At 35.2% G+C, this 13,252-nt stretch overlaps 2 protein-coding genes across 4 annotated transcripts; both read right to left on the bottom strand.

Moving 5' to 3' along the window:
- Positions 1 to 300: 300 nt before the first annotated feature.
- On the bottom strand, positions 301 to 3,004 carry LOC124407190 (protein fuzzy homolog). Its single transcript, XM_046883064.1, has 5 exons — positions 2,315 to 3,004; positions 1,677 to 2,069; positions 1,190 to 1,387; positions 870 to 1,069; positions 301 to 761 (listed from the first exon to the last, which is right to left on the bottom strand). The coding sequence occupies exons 1-5, from the start codon at positions 2,390 to 2,392 to the stop codon at positions 368 to 370; spliced, it is 1,263 nt and encodes a 420-aa protein (XP_046739020.1). The 5' UTR covers positions 2,393 to 3,004; the 3' UTR covers positions 301 to 367.
- Positions 3,005 to 3,219: 215 nt separating this feature from the next.
- On the bottom strand, positions 3,220 to 13,228 carry LOC124406935 (beta-galactosidase-1-like protein 2). Of its 3 annotated transcripts, XM_046882623.1 has the most exons (10): positions 13,139 to 13,228; positions 11,395 to 11,596; positions 11,108 to 11,293; positions 10,832 to 10,973; positions 10,335 to 10,647; positions 9,948 to 10,085; positions 9,517 to 9,704; positions 9,199 to 9,443; positions 8,913 to 9,116; positions 3,220 to 3,602 (listed from the first exon to the last, which is right to left on the bottom strand). In XM_046882623.1, exons 1-10 carry the CDS (start codon positions 13,188 to 13,190, stop codon positions 3,293 to 3,295), a joined length of 1,980 nt encoding a protein of 659 aa, XP_046738579.1. In that variant the 5' UTR covers positions 13,191 to 13,228; the 3' UTR covers positions 3,220 to 3,292. The 3 variants fall into 3 exon arrangements, with proteins under 3 accessions (XP_046738579.1, XP_046738581.1, XP_046738582.1); XM_046882625.1 differs by lacking the exons at positions 8,913 to 9,116; positions 9,199 to 9,443; positions 9,517 to 9,704; ... (4 more) ...; positions 11,395 to 11,596; positions 13,139 to 13,228 and adding exons at positions 3,888 to 4,132; positions 4,216 to 4,403; positions 4,736 to 4,873; ... (3 more) ...; positions 6,096 to 6,297; positions 7,367 to 7,445 and having other exon boundaries at positions 3,220 to 3,806; XM_046882626.1 differs by lacking the exons at positions 8,913 to 9,116; positions 9,199 to 9,443; positions 9,517 to 9,704; ... (4 more) ...; positions 11,395 to 11,596; positions 13,139 to 13,228 and adding exons at positions 3,888 to 4,132; positions 4,216 to 4,403; positions 4,736 to 4,873; ... (3 more) ...; positions 6,096 to 6,297; positions 6,413 to 6,432 and having other exon boundaries at positions 3,220 to 3,806.
- Positions 13,229 to 13,252: the final 24 nt, after the last annotated feature.

Raw genomic sequence — 13,252 nt, 5'->3', positions numbered from 1 at the left:
TAAAAGGGTTCGATAGCTCGTTATATTTACAGTAAAAGATGTAAGCTGGCTAAAAAGAGGTATTACCATTCGAGTAATGTTTTACCATAAAAAATCAATGAATATTATATAATACTGATATAAAATTTTATTCTTACTGTACAAGATAAAGTCATGTTTTTTTTTAGACAAAAATAAGTTTTCTGGTACCACTAGTATACGTTATAACGTCATAACGTGATCTTACAATAAAAAATAAAGTATCTAATTCTGATTATTCACTAGACTTATTTTTAGAAATTATAAAAATATTAACAACTGTTTTATATTTCATAGCAGAACAAATTATTTCGCTATAAAATTAAAATAAAAACGTTTCAAGAAACTGCTACCAAAAAACTTGTTTATCAGCAAGAAGCGTTTTGAGAGTTTTTTGGGAAATAAGTCTCATCGTATGTGTAGGAACTATGGACGTATATAATACGCAAAAGACATAGTCGCCCTCTTTAAGAGCATGACATTTGTGAAACTCTGAACACCAGTAAGTTTCTTTAGCACCTTCAAATACCTGCCCGTGTTTCGGCTTCGATGGTTTTACCGACTCGTCGGTTTCTTCAGTATCGCGATCCGAGGATGGACCAGAGAGCAAAAATGTTTCCACAGCTTGATAGTAAAACGTTCTCAAAATGTCCAATCTGTGTGTGCCACTGACTCGGTTCTTCGAGTTTTGCGAATTCCGACTCAGAACAAATTTTCCTATCACATGGTTGGCCAACAAAAATCTGGAAGCGAAGAACTTTTTAATAAATTCTATATCTCTGGTTTATTTCCATGAAAAGCAAAATTTACTACTGTAACTCTACTATATAATCATCTTCATATTCTATTACCCTAGTATCTCAGAATCCAATGATACACTGGCAGGAAAATTTCTGGGATAGCATTGCTCGGCAGCTCGCAGGATGTCTATACTACTCCGCCAACTCTGAATAGCCAATCGTTCCGTTTCGGCCAACTCAGGTGTTGGTCCACACAAAGCTAGGACTTCAATGTGATTCACTAGAGTAACAGAGACTAACCTGAAAGCGACCTGAAATCAATTATTTTTTTCTTAACTACAAGGCTAGTCTGAAGCATTAAAGCATCTATTTTAGATTTTCGGTGCTATACCACGTAGGCAATTCTAAACATTGAAATGATTATCTCATACATTCGGACTCTTATTTGGCAGGAATACTGGAAGATCTCTTGCAGTGCAAGTTCCATCACAAGTTGCTGCAATTATCAGCAATTTTCTTTCAATTGGGTCTAAAGACCACCAACTCTCAGTTGCAACCGCCAAGCAGCCATGCACCAAAACGCAGCCGTACAAAGAATCCAGACATTCCATGTACCCCTCAAGGCAGCTCTGATACAAAACATAAACATAGAAATTAATATGATGGCCGCTAAAATTTCTTTCATTTAAAAATGATCTGCGTGTCACATTATCTTTTAGCTGGTGTTGTTCATATTACAATTAAATATTCCAGTAGGTTAATCAAGTACACCTGCTATTTCTCTCATAAGATAATTGATTGTGATAGAATTGCAGGATTTGTTTTTATGTTTTTTCAATTGATAAAACAATCATCTTAAAAAAATTCAGAACAATGAGATATTTTCTACTGTATACAAAGAACGGGTAACTTCGATACCTGCAGCAAGTGATTCTCGGGACTCATAATACTATCAGTCATGTCAACCAAGTCCGTCTTGGTGCATATCCGATCTCCGATGTCTAAGCACTCGAGTAGTCTGTCAATAATTGGATTGCATACGCGCAGGTCTCGCTTCAACCTCTCAACATTCCTTGGATTTTTAATTTCATCTATGCCAACGATGAGGATCATCGCGCTGAAAACAGCTTCTAGAAATCTGTTCAGAACATTATTCGTCGTACCACTGGCTATGGCTATCAGTAATATGCTATCTTCGAATTCTTTCCAGACAACATTCGTGTCCGGCATGTCTGTGCACAGTAGTTCAATGTTCTGGGACTTCAAAAACATGTGCACACCATTCAGCGATGCCATTTTCGAAAACGTTATCTGAAATAGTTTGACATCGTGTAAAAGGTGAATTTCTTCAATAACTTTGAACATTAGATCATTTCCTATACTTCAGTCATTTGCATATGAACAAAAAATTTTGCTATCAATGTAGAGAGATACGACTATAAGAATAATTGCATTCCCAATTAACGTTAAAGTATATTTTCGCATTTGCAGTGAGTGAATCCGCTTCCAGATTTTATACTGCAATGAAGTTTTGGGTTAAAAATCATTTATTGTACCATATCACCGTCCCCTTTTTTTCGGACAAAAACTGGAATTCCTCCGGAAGATGTTAGGCACAATACATGAGCAGTCATTTTTACAACAAAAAAGAAGTATAGATACGAGTTTTAGGTTTCAGGTAGTCTAGCAAAGTTCTCACTACTGTGAGTACCTGAAGTTTAATGCCTGTGAACAGGGGAATGGGATCTGAACCAGCATGAGCAGGTAGATGGGCAGGTCGTTAACCCATGATACACAGGTACAGGATGGGCCAACGTTGCGAAAATGGTAGCTTGTGTATATTGATATGTAGTATGACGAATTGAAAAATTTGGATAAGCCATTGCAATGTAACATTGAAGGCTGTAAGCCCTTATTTCTTTATTAACAAATTTCAGCAAGTAGACCCCTTTCCAATAAATCCAGTTGTACAGGGATCCGCAGTAGAAAAAGTATGCTAAAATTCTACTTTTTCCATAGATATATGTATAAATATATAGGTATCATTCATATTATTATATAAGTATAATACAGATTGAAATAATACAACATAATCAATTGTCTATCGCTTTTTTCTACGTATTTAATGAATTGCTTTCTTATATTTGTAAGATATTGAGAATTAAGAAAACGTCAAGAATACCTGAATCTGATTACACTATTTCTAAAGCGTTTCGGTATGTTTCATTCGTTTTTATTTTTTAATGTTTGAATGCTCTGTGAATATATTTAGTGGTATATTTTACTAGAAAAAAATAACTTCATCAATATTTGCATAAGTATTTAAAAAAATTACATCAAGTACGAAATGCTTTGTCGCTATTTCTTTCAATAACTATTTTCATGAAGCATCACGAAGTTTCATTTTGATGTGGCTAACACTGAGTGCACTGCTGACGAAATTGTAAATAAATGTTCCTGGCAGGTATTCTGGTGTAAAATGACACTTGTAATCAGAGATGACGTCTGGTTTTCTCAGTTTTTTTTTTTTTACTTCAGGGTTTCAAATCTCCCAAAATAGGATAATCTAAGAAACTCAATTCAATATCTGGCTTGAAATGTTCAAATACTAAAATTTCGTTCTGGCCTTTCTTAAGTAAGGGAGCTGGCAAGTAAAGGGTCCTTGTTGGTCCAAGATGACAGTACCTCCCCAAATTAAAACCGTTTACAAATACTAAACCCTTTGTCCAGCCTCGCAAATCGACAAATGTATCCTGAGGTAAAGCTAAGTTTATGACGAATCGGGAAACGGACGGACCTTTCGTGCTGATAGAGGGCGGTCCCAATTTCCAATTAGTTAGGGACTTTGCCCATTTAGAATCAAACTCAAGAGCATAGATTTCCCAATCTTTCAGCTCTTTGCCATCGACGTAAACTGGCCCTTGCCACAAACCTTTTCTCTGATCAAAATTAGCAAGGACACCAAAGTTGACACGTCCCCAATTTTCTACCACGATGTCCAAAATCTTGTCCCCAGCTTGATCAGAATTCAATGTCAACTCAGCGTCTCTGAAACAATTGATTCACCTGTTAGTGTCTTATCTACTGAAAATATACGTCTTTAGTTGACTAGTAAGTGCTAAAACTCACTTCTTCATCCAGTAACCAAAGCCATTAATATCTTCTTCAGTTTCTAGTGGTTTGCTCTTCAGCTCACCATCAACAAGCACCATTGCTGTGTCTTGGACATGTCCAGAGATTTTCAGGGTAGATGCGGTTTTCAATGCAACCTTTTTCCTATAGTTTATGTATCCATAAGATTGGCCATTGCCGTTTTTAATTGGCAAGTTTTCCATATTGATCACGTTGGGTAATTTCACCTTCAAATCTGCCGGCTGTAATACATAAGATATTTGAAGAAACAAGAGGCAAAACAGCACAAGTCGCAGGTTTCATTGATAAAGAGAAAAATACCCACCAACTGATCAAGGATGTCCTCGAAATCCAAATGACCGAATATTTTTAGAGTGGGATAAGCTACTTTTGATGATTCTGCAGGCAAATCTGGTAATTTGGTTATCACACTTTGATGCTTTGCCAAAATCTCCTTGGTTTTGTGATACTTCGGTGTGTAATCTCCCGATTCAGTGATTGGCGAATCATAATCTGGAAAAAAGTTTTATAAAACGAATAATGATCATGGAATTACAGTAGAGAATTTAAAAAAAAATTAAAAACCGAAGGAGCAACAGCTAAAGACTTTAATTAATTAGAAATAATTATTGAACTTGTTTTCCTCAGATTATACTGAAATTATCTACCAAGAAGCAATCATAAAATTACGCAATGTGATATAGATATGTATCCACCAAATAAATAATGATTATACCTAGGATCATATATCAAAAGATTACTCCATTGAGTTTATCTGATCAAAACTTCAAACTGCAAATACAATTTATGAACGTTGTACAAATCGGTTTGATCTTTAGTCTTACCATAACTTGTTACATCCGCTTGATAGTTCTCAAAAACATTGGCTCCATTCATAAATCCAAAATTAGTACCACCATGGAACATATAAAAATTAACCGATGATGGAAAACTTAAAATTCTCTCTAGGACGTCAGCATAAACTGAAATATGAAATAGGTACTCATACAATCATTGCATTGACCAATCTGAAATTTCACGTACTTATGTTAAAAACTATCTTCTCAGGGAAATAGCGCAAAGTAATTACCTAATTATTCATGCAAAAAGACATAATGTTAAAATTACCGTGAACTGGTTCAATGGAATGATACGGTTCGAGCCAGTGATCGAACCAACCAGTCCAATATTCCATGACCATAGCTGGTTGATTGGGTTGCAATTCTTTTAGGAGATTTAACTCTTTTTCAGGATCAACTTTAAAGTTTGCCATCTGCAATACTCCTGGTAGGGACCCAGCATCTCTATGAAGACTCGGCGTGTCCGAAGTAAAGAACATTTCAACAAGGCCATGATTTACGAACAGATCTTTAAGTTGTTTGAGGTATTCAATATCAGGAACTGTTCCATCTTCTTCAACGGAACCGTACTCATTCTCGATCTGTAAAAGAAAATAACTTTTGTATCTTCAAGTCTTCTACTTATACAAAAATATCGACATTCTTTAAGTGATTTTGTGATCGTAAATCTGTACACATTGCACCCATTTTACTCAAAGAGACTTATTATAGTGATATTTCATCTACCTGGAATGCAATGATTGGCCCCCCTTTTGTAAATTGTAAGTCAGTGAAGAGCGGTAGAAGTTTGTCAAAGTAATCAGTAACTCGTTTCATATACTTTGGTTCAGAGGTCCTCAGCTTCAGTCCTTCTTCGTTTAAAATCCAACTAAAAAATTCAAAGAAGATTATTTCGCTTGTTGGCTGTGAGTTCAAGCAGGAAGTTGTTCACCATTCATACAGATATAATGGTAATCAAGGTATCTACAATAAATGCATCATTGTGAAAATAATCTGTTATGATTTTATGTTCACCATCAAGGTCTAAGTGATCGAACCTTGGGAGTCCACCGAAATCCCATTCGGCGCAAATGTAAGGTCCTGGTCTAACGATCACAAATAGATCCTCTTCCTGTGCAATTTTGATAAATTTAACGACATCCAGGAAATCCGAAAAATCGTTATCTCCGTCACCAAAATCGAATACGTCTCTGAGGGGTTCGTGCAAATTCCATGGAACATAGCTGAAGAAAATTAATTGAAAAATCGGAATATGCTTGAAGATTTTGAGTGTGTAAGAATAAGGAAATAAATTGATATATTTTTGGTAGGATTGACAATAAAATGAATAGAACTTCAAATTTACGTTTCCACAGCGTTTAGACCAGCTGCTCTGTACTTTCTTAATCTATCCCTCCAATATGCTTGAGGAACTCGGAAATAATGGAGAGCTCCGCTGTGAAGAGAAATTTTTTTCCCATTCAAGTAGAATCCATCAGGTTTAGCGTAAAGGCCTGAGTTTACTTTGGGTGACACATAGTGTTGGTACAATGTCGGTAGACTCATAACTGGTAAAATAAAATAAAACTTGTCAAATAAGCATTATTTTAAGAAAATTAATATTAGTTAATTACTTCAGAACACAAACATTTTATCTTATACAAATTAGAGCTATGAAATTACCTTGGCTGAAGAGTTTTCACAGCTGGTGAATGGAAACTGTGAGGTGAAGTCAACTTATTGAATCTGAAAGCAAGTATGTCTATCATTGTGAAGGACTATGGCTACTTAAGATAAGAGATTAACTAAAAGAATGATTAGATATCTGCCCACAAATAATTTTTGTGCACAATAAAAATGCTGTATATAGAATTATCAGATAAACTAGTAAAGCAATCCTGCATATTTTTCAAACGGACGCAAACTTCACAGTCTTTCTTATTTCTTTACTCCAGTGGAAAATATTGAATCTTAAATTTACAGATTGAACATAGAGACTGGAGATGGTAGCAGCATTCTTTCAACAGTCAGCAAAACATTAGAATTTTACGAACCTGATAGTATAACATATTTTAATTTACACTGTAAAGAATAATTCTTTTCAATTATATCGAACAACAATAGCATCAAACCAGATTATCCAATTAAACCATGCATAAAATTTCAAAACTTATCAGAACCAATGAATAGATTTTGTGTGTTACAGTTTGAAATAATTTTCTGCAGTAGGTGGATGCAAAAAAAAAAAAAAAAATGGTAAATCTATCTATTCAGAAGTAACAAAAGTTCCATCAGATAAGTATTCAATAGTACTTGATTTTTAATTGAATAACTTTCATAACGAAGACTTGTGTGAGTGGTTTTTCTTTTTATATTAATTTATTATATCTGACAAATACAAATTACACAAAGTCAGAGAATATAGTTATGGCGAAAAAAAATATCAAGATTTTCAAATTCTTGGTGAAAAATTGGACAAAATATATGTTCAATTGTTACTACATGGTGGCAAAAAGAGGCGTGAACCGAGTAGCTAAACAATGTTTACTACACTATAAATAATGCGAATGGTTTAATTGATTGTTTGAAACGCAAGTATGATCGAAAAATTGTAATAAATTTTACGTGCATACATACCTGCTTATAAATAAACAATGACGCCTTACTGAGAACTGGCGGACGTGTAGCGAGGAACACCTTAGATTGATTTCATGATACGTACTTTTCCTGCAATATTTAAATTATCTAGAAAAACATAATAATAATGCTCTTTCAACAATTGTCATAAGACCCCTGCATACCTCACGTGTCATCCTTGTGACACGTCACGAGACGCCGGCATAGCCTGTAATTTGTTTACCAAAATATTAGCTCAACGCTAGACTGACTCTGATTGGCTGCCTCGGACGCCATGACAGGTGTGTCAGGTGATTAATGGGACCTGCATAAATATGTATTTAAAATTACGAAATATATATGTACAATATATAGACTTTAAAAAACTATAATACGAAACTCTATTTTCTGGCTCCAAAAATCATACGTTATGTGTAAGACCAAATAAGGAATGGAAATGATTTGAATAAAAAATATGAATTGTAAGATAGCAGGCATGAATTAGGGATTCCAAAGTTTTCGATGAGTTCTCGTTTTTGAACCATAGGCGAATGAGACATTCAGAATTAGACTATTATGCTTACCCTTTTCAAACGTCTCATATTATATCGATAGAGAGAATTTTTATGTAAGCATTAACTTTTTCACGTGCATCGTTGAAAATATTTCTTCATTTGTAAAGTAGTTACGATAATATACATATTGAAATGGACTCGCGTTTCAAATAAAATGTGGGTTCGTGAGCTTAGTTAACGGAATCAATAAAAGGCGCTAAGTAAAATATTTGGAGGAATGCTTTTAATGGCAATACATGTTTCTAGTTTAAAGTCTGAAACAGAACTGTTTTTATAATAATAGTGGTTGATACAGCAACCCTATTCATTTTATAACATGAGAACGTTTATACTTTTTGCGTCACAAGCCGACTACTAGATCATTTGAACGGGGGGTAAAACGGGTCATTTCACCCTTTGTAACAATATTATAAAACATTTAATCCTTAACAGTATGAAATAAGTAATGTAACAAAAACTGTAAACACTTTCGCATACAGTTTGACGTCACTGCCACAATTAATCAAATTCTCGTAGAAGAAATATTACGTATTTCAACACCTACTGGCCGTAGGAAGCAAAAAATATAATAAAACGCTAGTACGTCAAACATTAATGATCACAGAAATTTGTCTTAGGGTACAATTATGTGTATACAAATAGCAGGATATATATGTGACCTCTGTTTCTTGCATTTTCGCTTATTTTACGGATTTAGATTCCCGAGTATGGGATAATCTAGGAAGCTCACTTTCACGTCTGGCTTAAAGTGTTCAAACACTAAAATTTCGTTTTGGCCTTTTTTAAGTAACGGAGCTGGTAAGTAGAGGGTTCTCGGCGGTCCGAGGTGGCAGTACCTGCCTAAATTAAAACCATTGACAAATACTAAGCCCTTTGACCAGCCTCTCAAATCGATAAACGTATCCTGAGGTACAGTCAAGTTTAAGATAACTCGGGAAATGGATGGACATTTCTTATGAATAGAAGGTCCCTGTTTCCAATTAATTAGGGACTTTGCCCACTTAGAATCAAACTCAAGAGCATAGATTTCCCAATCTTTTAGCTCATCGCCATCGAGATAAACTGGCCCATGCCACAAGCCTTTTCTCTGATCAAAGTCATCAAGAACACCAAAGTTGACACGCCCCCAATTTTCTACAATAATGTCCAAAGTCTTTTCCTCGGCCTTATCAGAATTTAATGTCAGCTCGGCATCTCTGAAAAAATTCATTTATTCGTTAGCAACTTATCAACTGAGAATAAATGTCACTTATCCAACTAGTGAGTGTTCAAGCTTACTTCTTCATCCAGTAACCAAAACCATTAATATCTTCTTTAGTTTCTAGCGGTTTGCTCTTCAGCTCTCCGTCAAGAAGAACCATTGCTGTGTCTTGAACATACCCAGAGATTTTTAAACTAGATGTTGTTTTCAATCCTACTTTTTTCCTGTAATTTATGTAGCCATAAGATTGACCACTGCCATTTTTAATTGGCAAGTTTTCCATATTGATCACACTTGGCAGCTTTACCTTCAAGTGTGCAGGCTGTGCATAAGATACCCAATTAGCCAAATGTAAAATGTATACAGGTTTACCTTCTAAAGTGAAAAGAACCTACCAACTGATCAAGAATATCCCAAAAGTCCAAATGTCCATGTACTTCAAGAGTGGGATAAGCTACCTTTTGTGATACTGCAGGTAAGTCTGGTAATTTGGTTGTCACACTTTGATATTTTGCTAAAATCTCTTTGGTTTTGTAATATTTCTCTGTGTAGTCACCTGATTCTGTTAGCGGCGCGACATAATCTGGAAAATGATTTTTCAGAATACGTATTAAGCAAGCACTAGAGAAGAGCCAGCAGCTCAGCAAGAATTACTTACTAAGAAAAAAGAGACAAGATAACACAGTACGAATATTGATCTACCAAATAAACATTAAACATGCTTATGATCACATATCAAGACTACATCATTTTGGCCCAATTAAGAAGGGGAACTAACACAATTTCCGAACTGATTTCTGAATATGAGTTTGATCTCCAGTCTTACCATAAGTTGTCACATCCGGTTGATAATTCTTGGTAACATCAGCGCCATTCATAAAACCAAAACTGGTACCACCATGAAACATATAGAAATTAACTGATGATGGAAAAAGCAAGATCCTCTCAAGGACATCCGCATAAACTGAAATATGAAACGTAGCATTCAGTGGAGAATAATTTCATTGGATCACCTGTTGCTTTATGTATGGAACTTGCTTTAAAAGACATAACAATTTCGCGCACTGAATAAAAGTCTATAGAAATCTGGGCAAAATTTGGTTTTAGTAATCCAATTGATGGAAAAACATTCGGTAATTTCATTGTTTCTAATACCCTACCAGATATAAAATCCTGATTGATTGTTGATTTAAAGAATTCATGTTAAATTTACCATCAAATGGTTCTGGCAAGTCACGTGGTTCGAGCCAGTGATCGTAGGAACCAGTCCAATATTCCATAACCATAGCAGGCTTATTGGGCTGCAGTTCGTTCAAGAGATTTAATTCCTTTTCTGGATCAACTTTAAAATTTGCGGTCTGCAATACTCCTGGTAAAGTTCCATCATCTCTTCGAATACTCGGTGTGTCTGAAGTAAAGAACATCTCAACCAGACCATTGTTCTCAAAGATTTCTTTGAGCTGTTTCAAGTACTCGATATCAGGAACTGTTCCATCCTCGTTAATCGAACCATACTCGTTCTCAATCTAAGTAAAATAAAATCAAATTTGTACTTCTGAGCGTTCACTTTCATGATAATTGCTTTAGACTGTCGAGTATCTAAGTATATTGACATTTTTTAGCTGAATCTTGTGATTATAAAATACTGATCTCTATGTATATCGCTTCCATTTCACTCAGTCACACCTGGAAACACATAACTTCATCTACCTGAAAAGCAATTATTGATCCACCTCTTGTGAATTGTAGATCAGCAAAAAGTGGCAAAAGTTTATTGAAGTAGCAAGTGACTCGATTCATGTACTTGGATTCAGAGGTTCGCACCTTGACTCCCTTTTCATTTAAAATCCAACTAAAAATAGGTGAAAATGAATAGTACATACATATTATCAGCAGATACCTTCTAAATAGATATTCTGAATTAATTTTCTTCAAGTTTCTTTGATTTTTCTAGTGAGAACCATTGATAAGAAAGTTATACTATACCTTGGTAGTCCTCCAAAATCCCATTCGGCACAAATGTAAGGGCCTGGTCTGACAATAACAAACAGATCTTCTTCTTGTGCCATCTTGACAAATTTAACGACGTCAAGAAACTCGGAAAAATCATTTTCTCCGTCGCCAAAATCATACACATCTCTCAACGGTTCATGTAAGTTCCATGGAACATAGCTGGGAAAATTGAAAAAAAAAATTCACACCTTTAGCAAGTTTTATGAGGAACTTTATGAAGAATCTTTGGTAATGTCGTTGCGAGAATGAATAAAACTCACGTTTCTACGGCGTTTAATCCAGCTGCTCTGTACTTCCTCAATCTATCCCTCCAATAAGCCGGGGGAACTCGAAAATAATGGAGGGCACCGCTGTGTATCGAAATTTTCTTCCCGTTCAAGTAGAATCCATCTGGTTTTGGATCCAAGCCGGAGTTTATACTAGGCAACACGTAGTGTTGGTACAATGATGGCGAACACATTGCTGGACATAATAAGAGAATTGATTCAATGAAAAATGTTGGTTTTTTAGAGTGTTGAGAATGATCAAATGAATTGATGAAACTAGCCTGAATATTCTTGAAAAGGATATAAGTTTGGCATGAATTTTTTCGAATCTTTATTGCAGCAGAGAGTGTTGCAGCAAAAGTATTCAACGTTTTCAACAAAAACCAATGTATATTACTTTGTGGATGGCAAAAAAGTATAGTCTGTGATGGTTCTGCATGCCTCTCGATTCAAACTTTAACAGACAGTGAGACGATTCATGATCAGTTCTGCAGAAACAGAGATAAAATTTTATCTGCCGTTAGTCACAAATTTGTCTGTGTTACAAAGCATGCATTATATGTAGATGTAATATATATGGTATAAGTACAAAACTGCATCCTTTCAAGATATGAATATTCTTTTTATCCTTGTACAAGATTTGTGACTCAAATAGTGAAACTTGACTAGAAGTTATGAACTTAAAAATACATACCTAACATTACAAAATTCATTATTCTTGAGATTATGCTGATAACAGTTATATTTTTTCCAAATAATCTTCATCTTTGGGTAGACATGCAAAAAAGTAACAATTTTTTCTGCGTACAATACTTTTTTAGGGGATTTTACTTTCCACAATCAGTCTTTTCTTTGCTACATTTCTATATGTTTTCAAGTTTTCCTCCATTCAAATCAGACGTCTGTGTCGCATAAGTGATAACGAAGTCATAGCCAGCCTGAGACATTATACTTTCCAGGCGTGCACCCCAGCTGCGATTGCTTATCGGCTCGTGACTACTTTAAGTATATCTTACAAAGCAATACTTCATGCAAGAATAATGCCAACAATAAATTGTAAAGCAACATGCATATATTTAGAAAAGTTTAGCCTTATGACTAGCCGTCCAGGTACTGCTATAACCTGCAATTTACTGTTTATCAACTTGAATATTTCTTTTCTTTCTTACTTTCATCAAAAGGAATATCGAGCCGAATCTCATGTCACGCAATATTTCTCTTTCTTTACGTCGTAGCCACAAATTAACCGAAATAATGAATAATGTATTGTAATTACTTATACTTTTACAAAGGCATCGGGTGGCATTATTTCTAAAGATGCATAATCATGGAAAATTTAGGATTGCGAATAACTTTACAGGAGGGGATTGTAATTAAAGCGTACACGAGAACGTCACGTCGATGCCTTTCGTAAAAGTATAACTAAATACCATACATTCTTAGAGCATCTGTATGCTCTGAGGATACATTAAGTATTATTTTGGTTCATTTATGGCGTAAGTATCGTAAATATTGAAAGTCAAAGATGAAAAGAAAGTCCCGCAGTGGGACTCGAAGCTGCGATCCTTCTCACACAAATTCGAACTTTTGCGGCGCGCCAACCGCTGCTTTAAACTATACTGTGAACGTACAAGAATGCACTAGTGTATTGACCGGTCCTCGATAAAAATATTATTTTCTCAACGCTTGGCCATCTAGTGATCCCACTTGCATTACTTTTATTTCTAGTCTTACATACCTATACTGTAAATCCGGACGAAATCGGTGAGGATAGTTAAGGGCCCTTCCATTGTGAGTTCTGCGAGCCGTCAGCGATCTTGGATCTGCATTGAATCTGTGTATGTGGCAAATC

Source organism: Diprion similis, chromosome 6 (assembly GCF_021155765.1).
Source record: "Diprion similis isolate iyDipSimi1 chromosome 6, iyDipSimi1.1, whole genome shotgun sequence".
Taxonomy (NCBI): domain Eukaryota; kingdom Metazoa; phylum Arthropoda; class Insecta; order Hymenoptera; family Diprionidae; genus Diprion; species Diprion similis.
Note: the sequence above shows the minus strand (reverse complement) of the source record. Positions and strands in the feature narration are given on the sequence as shown.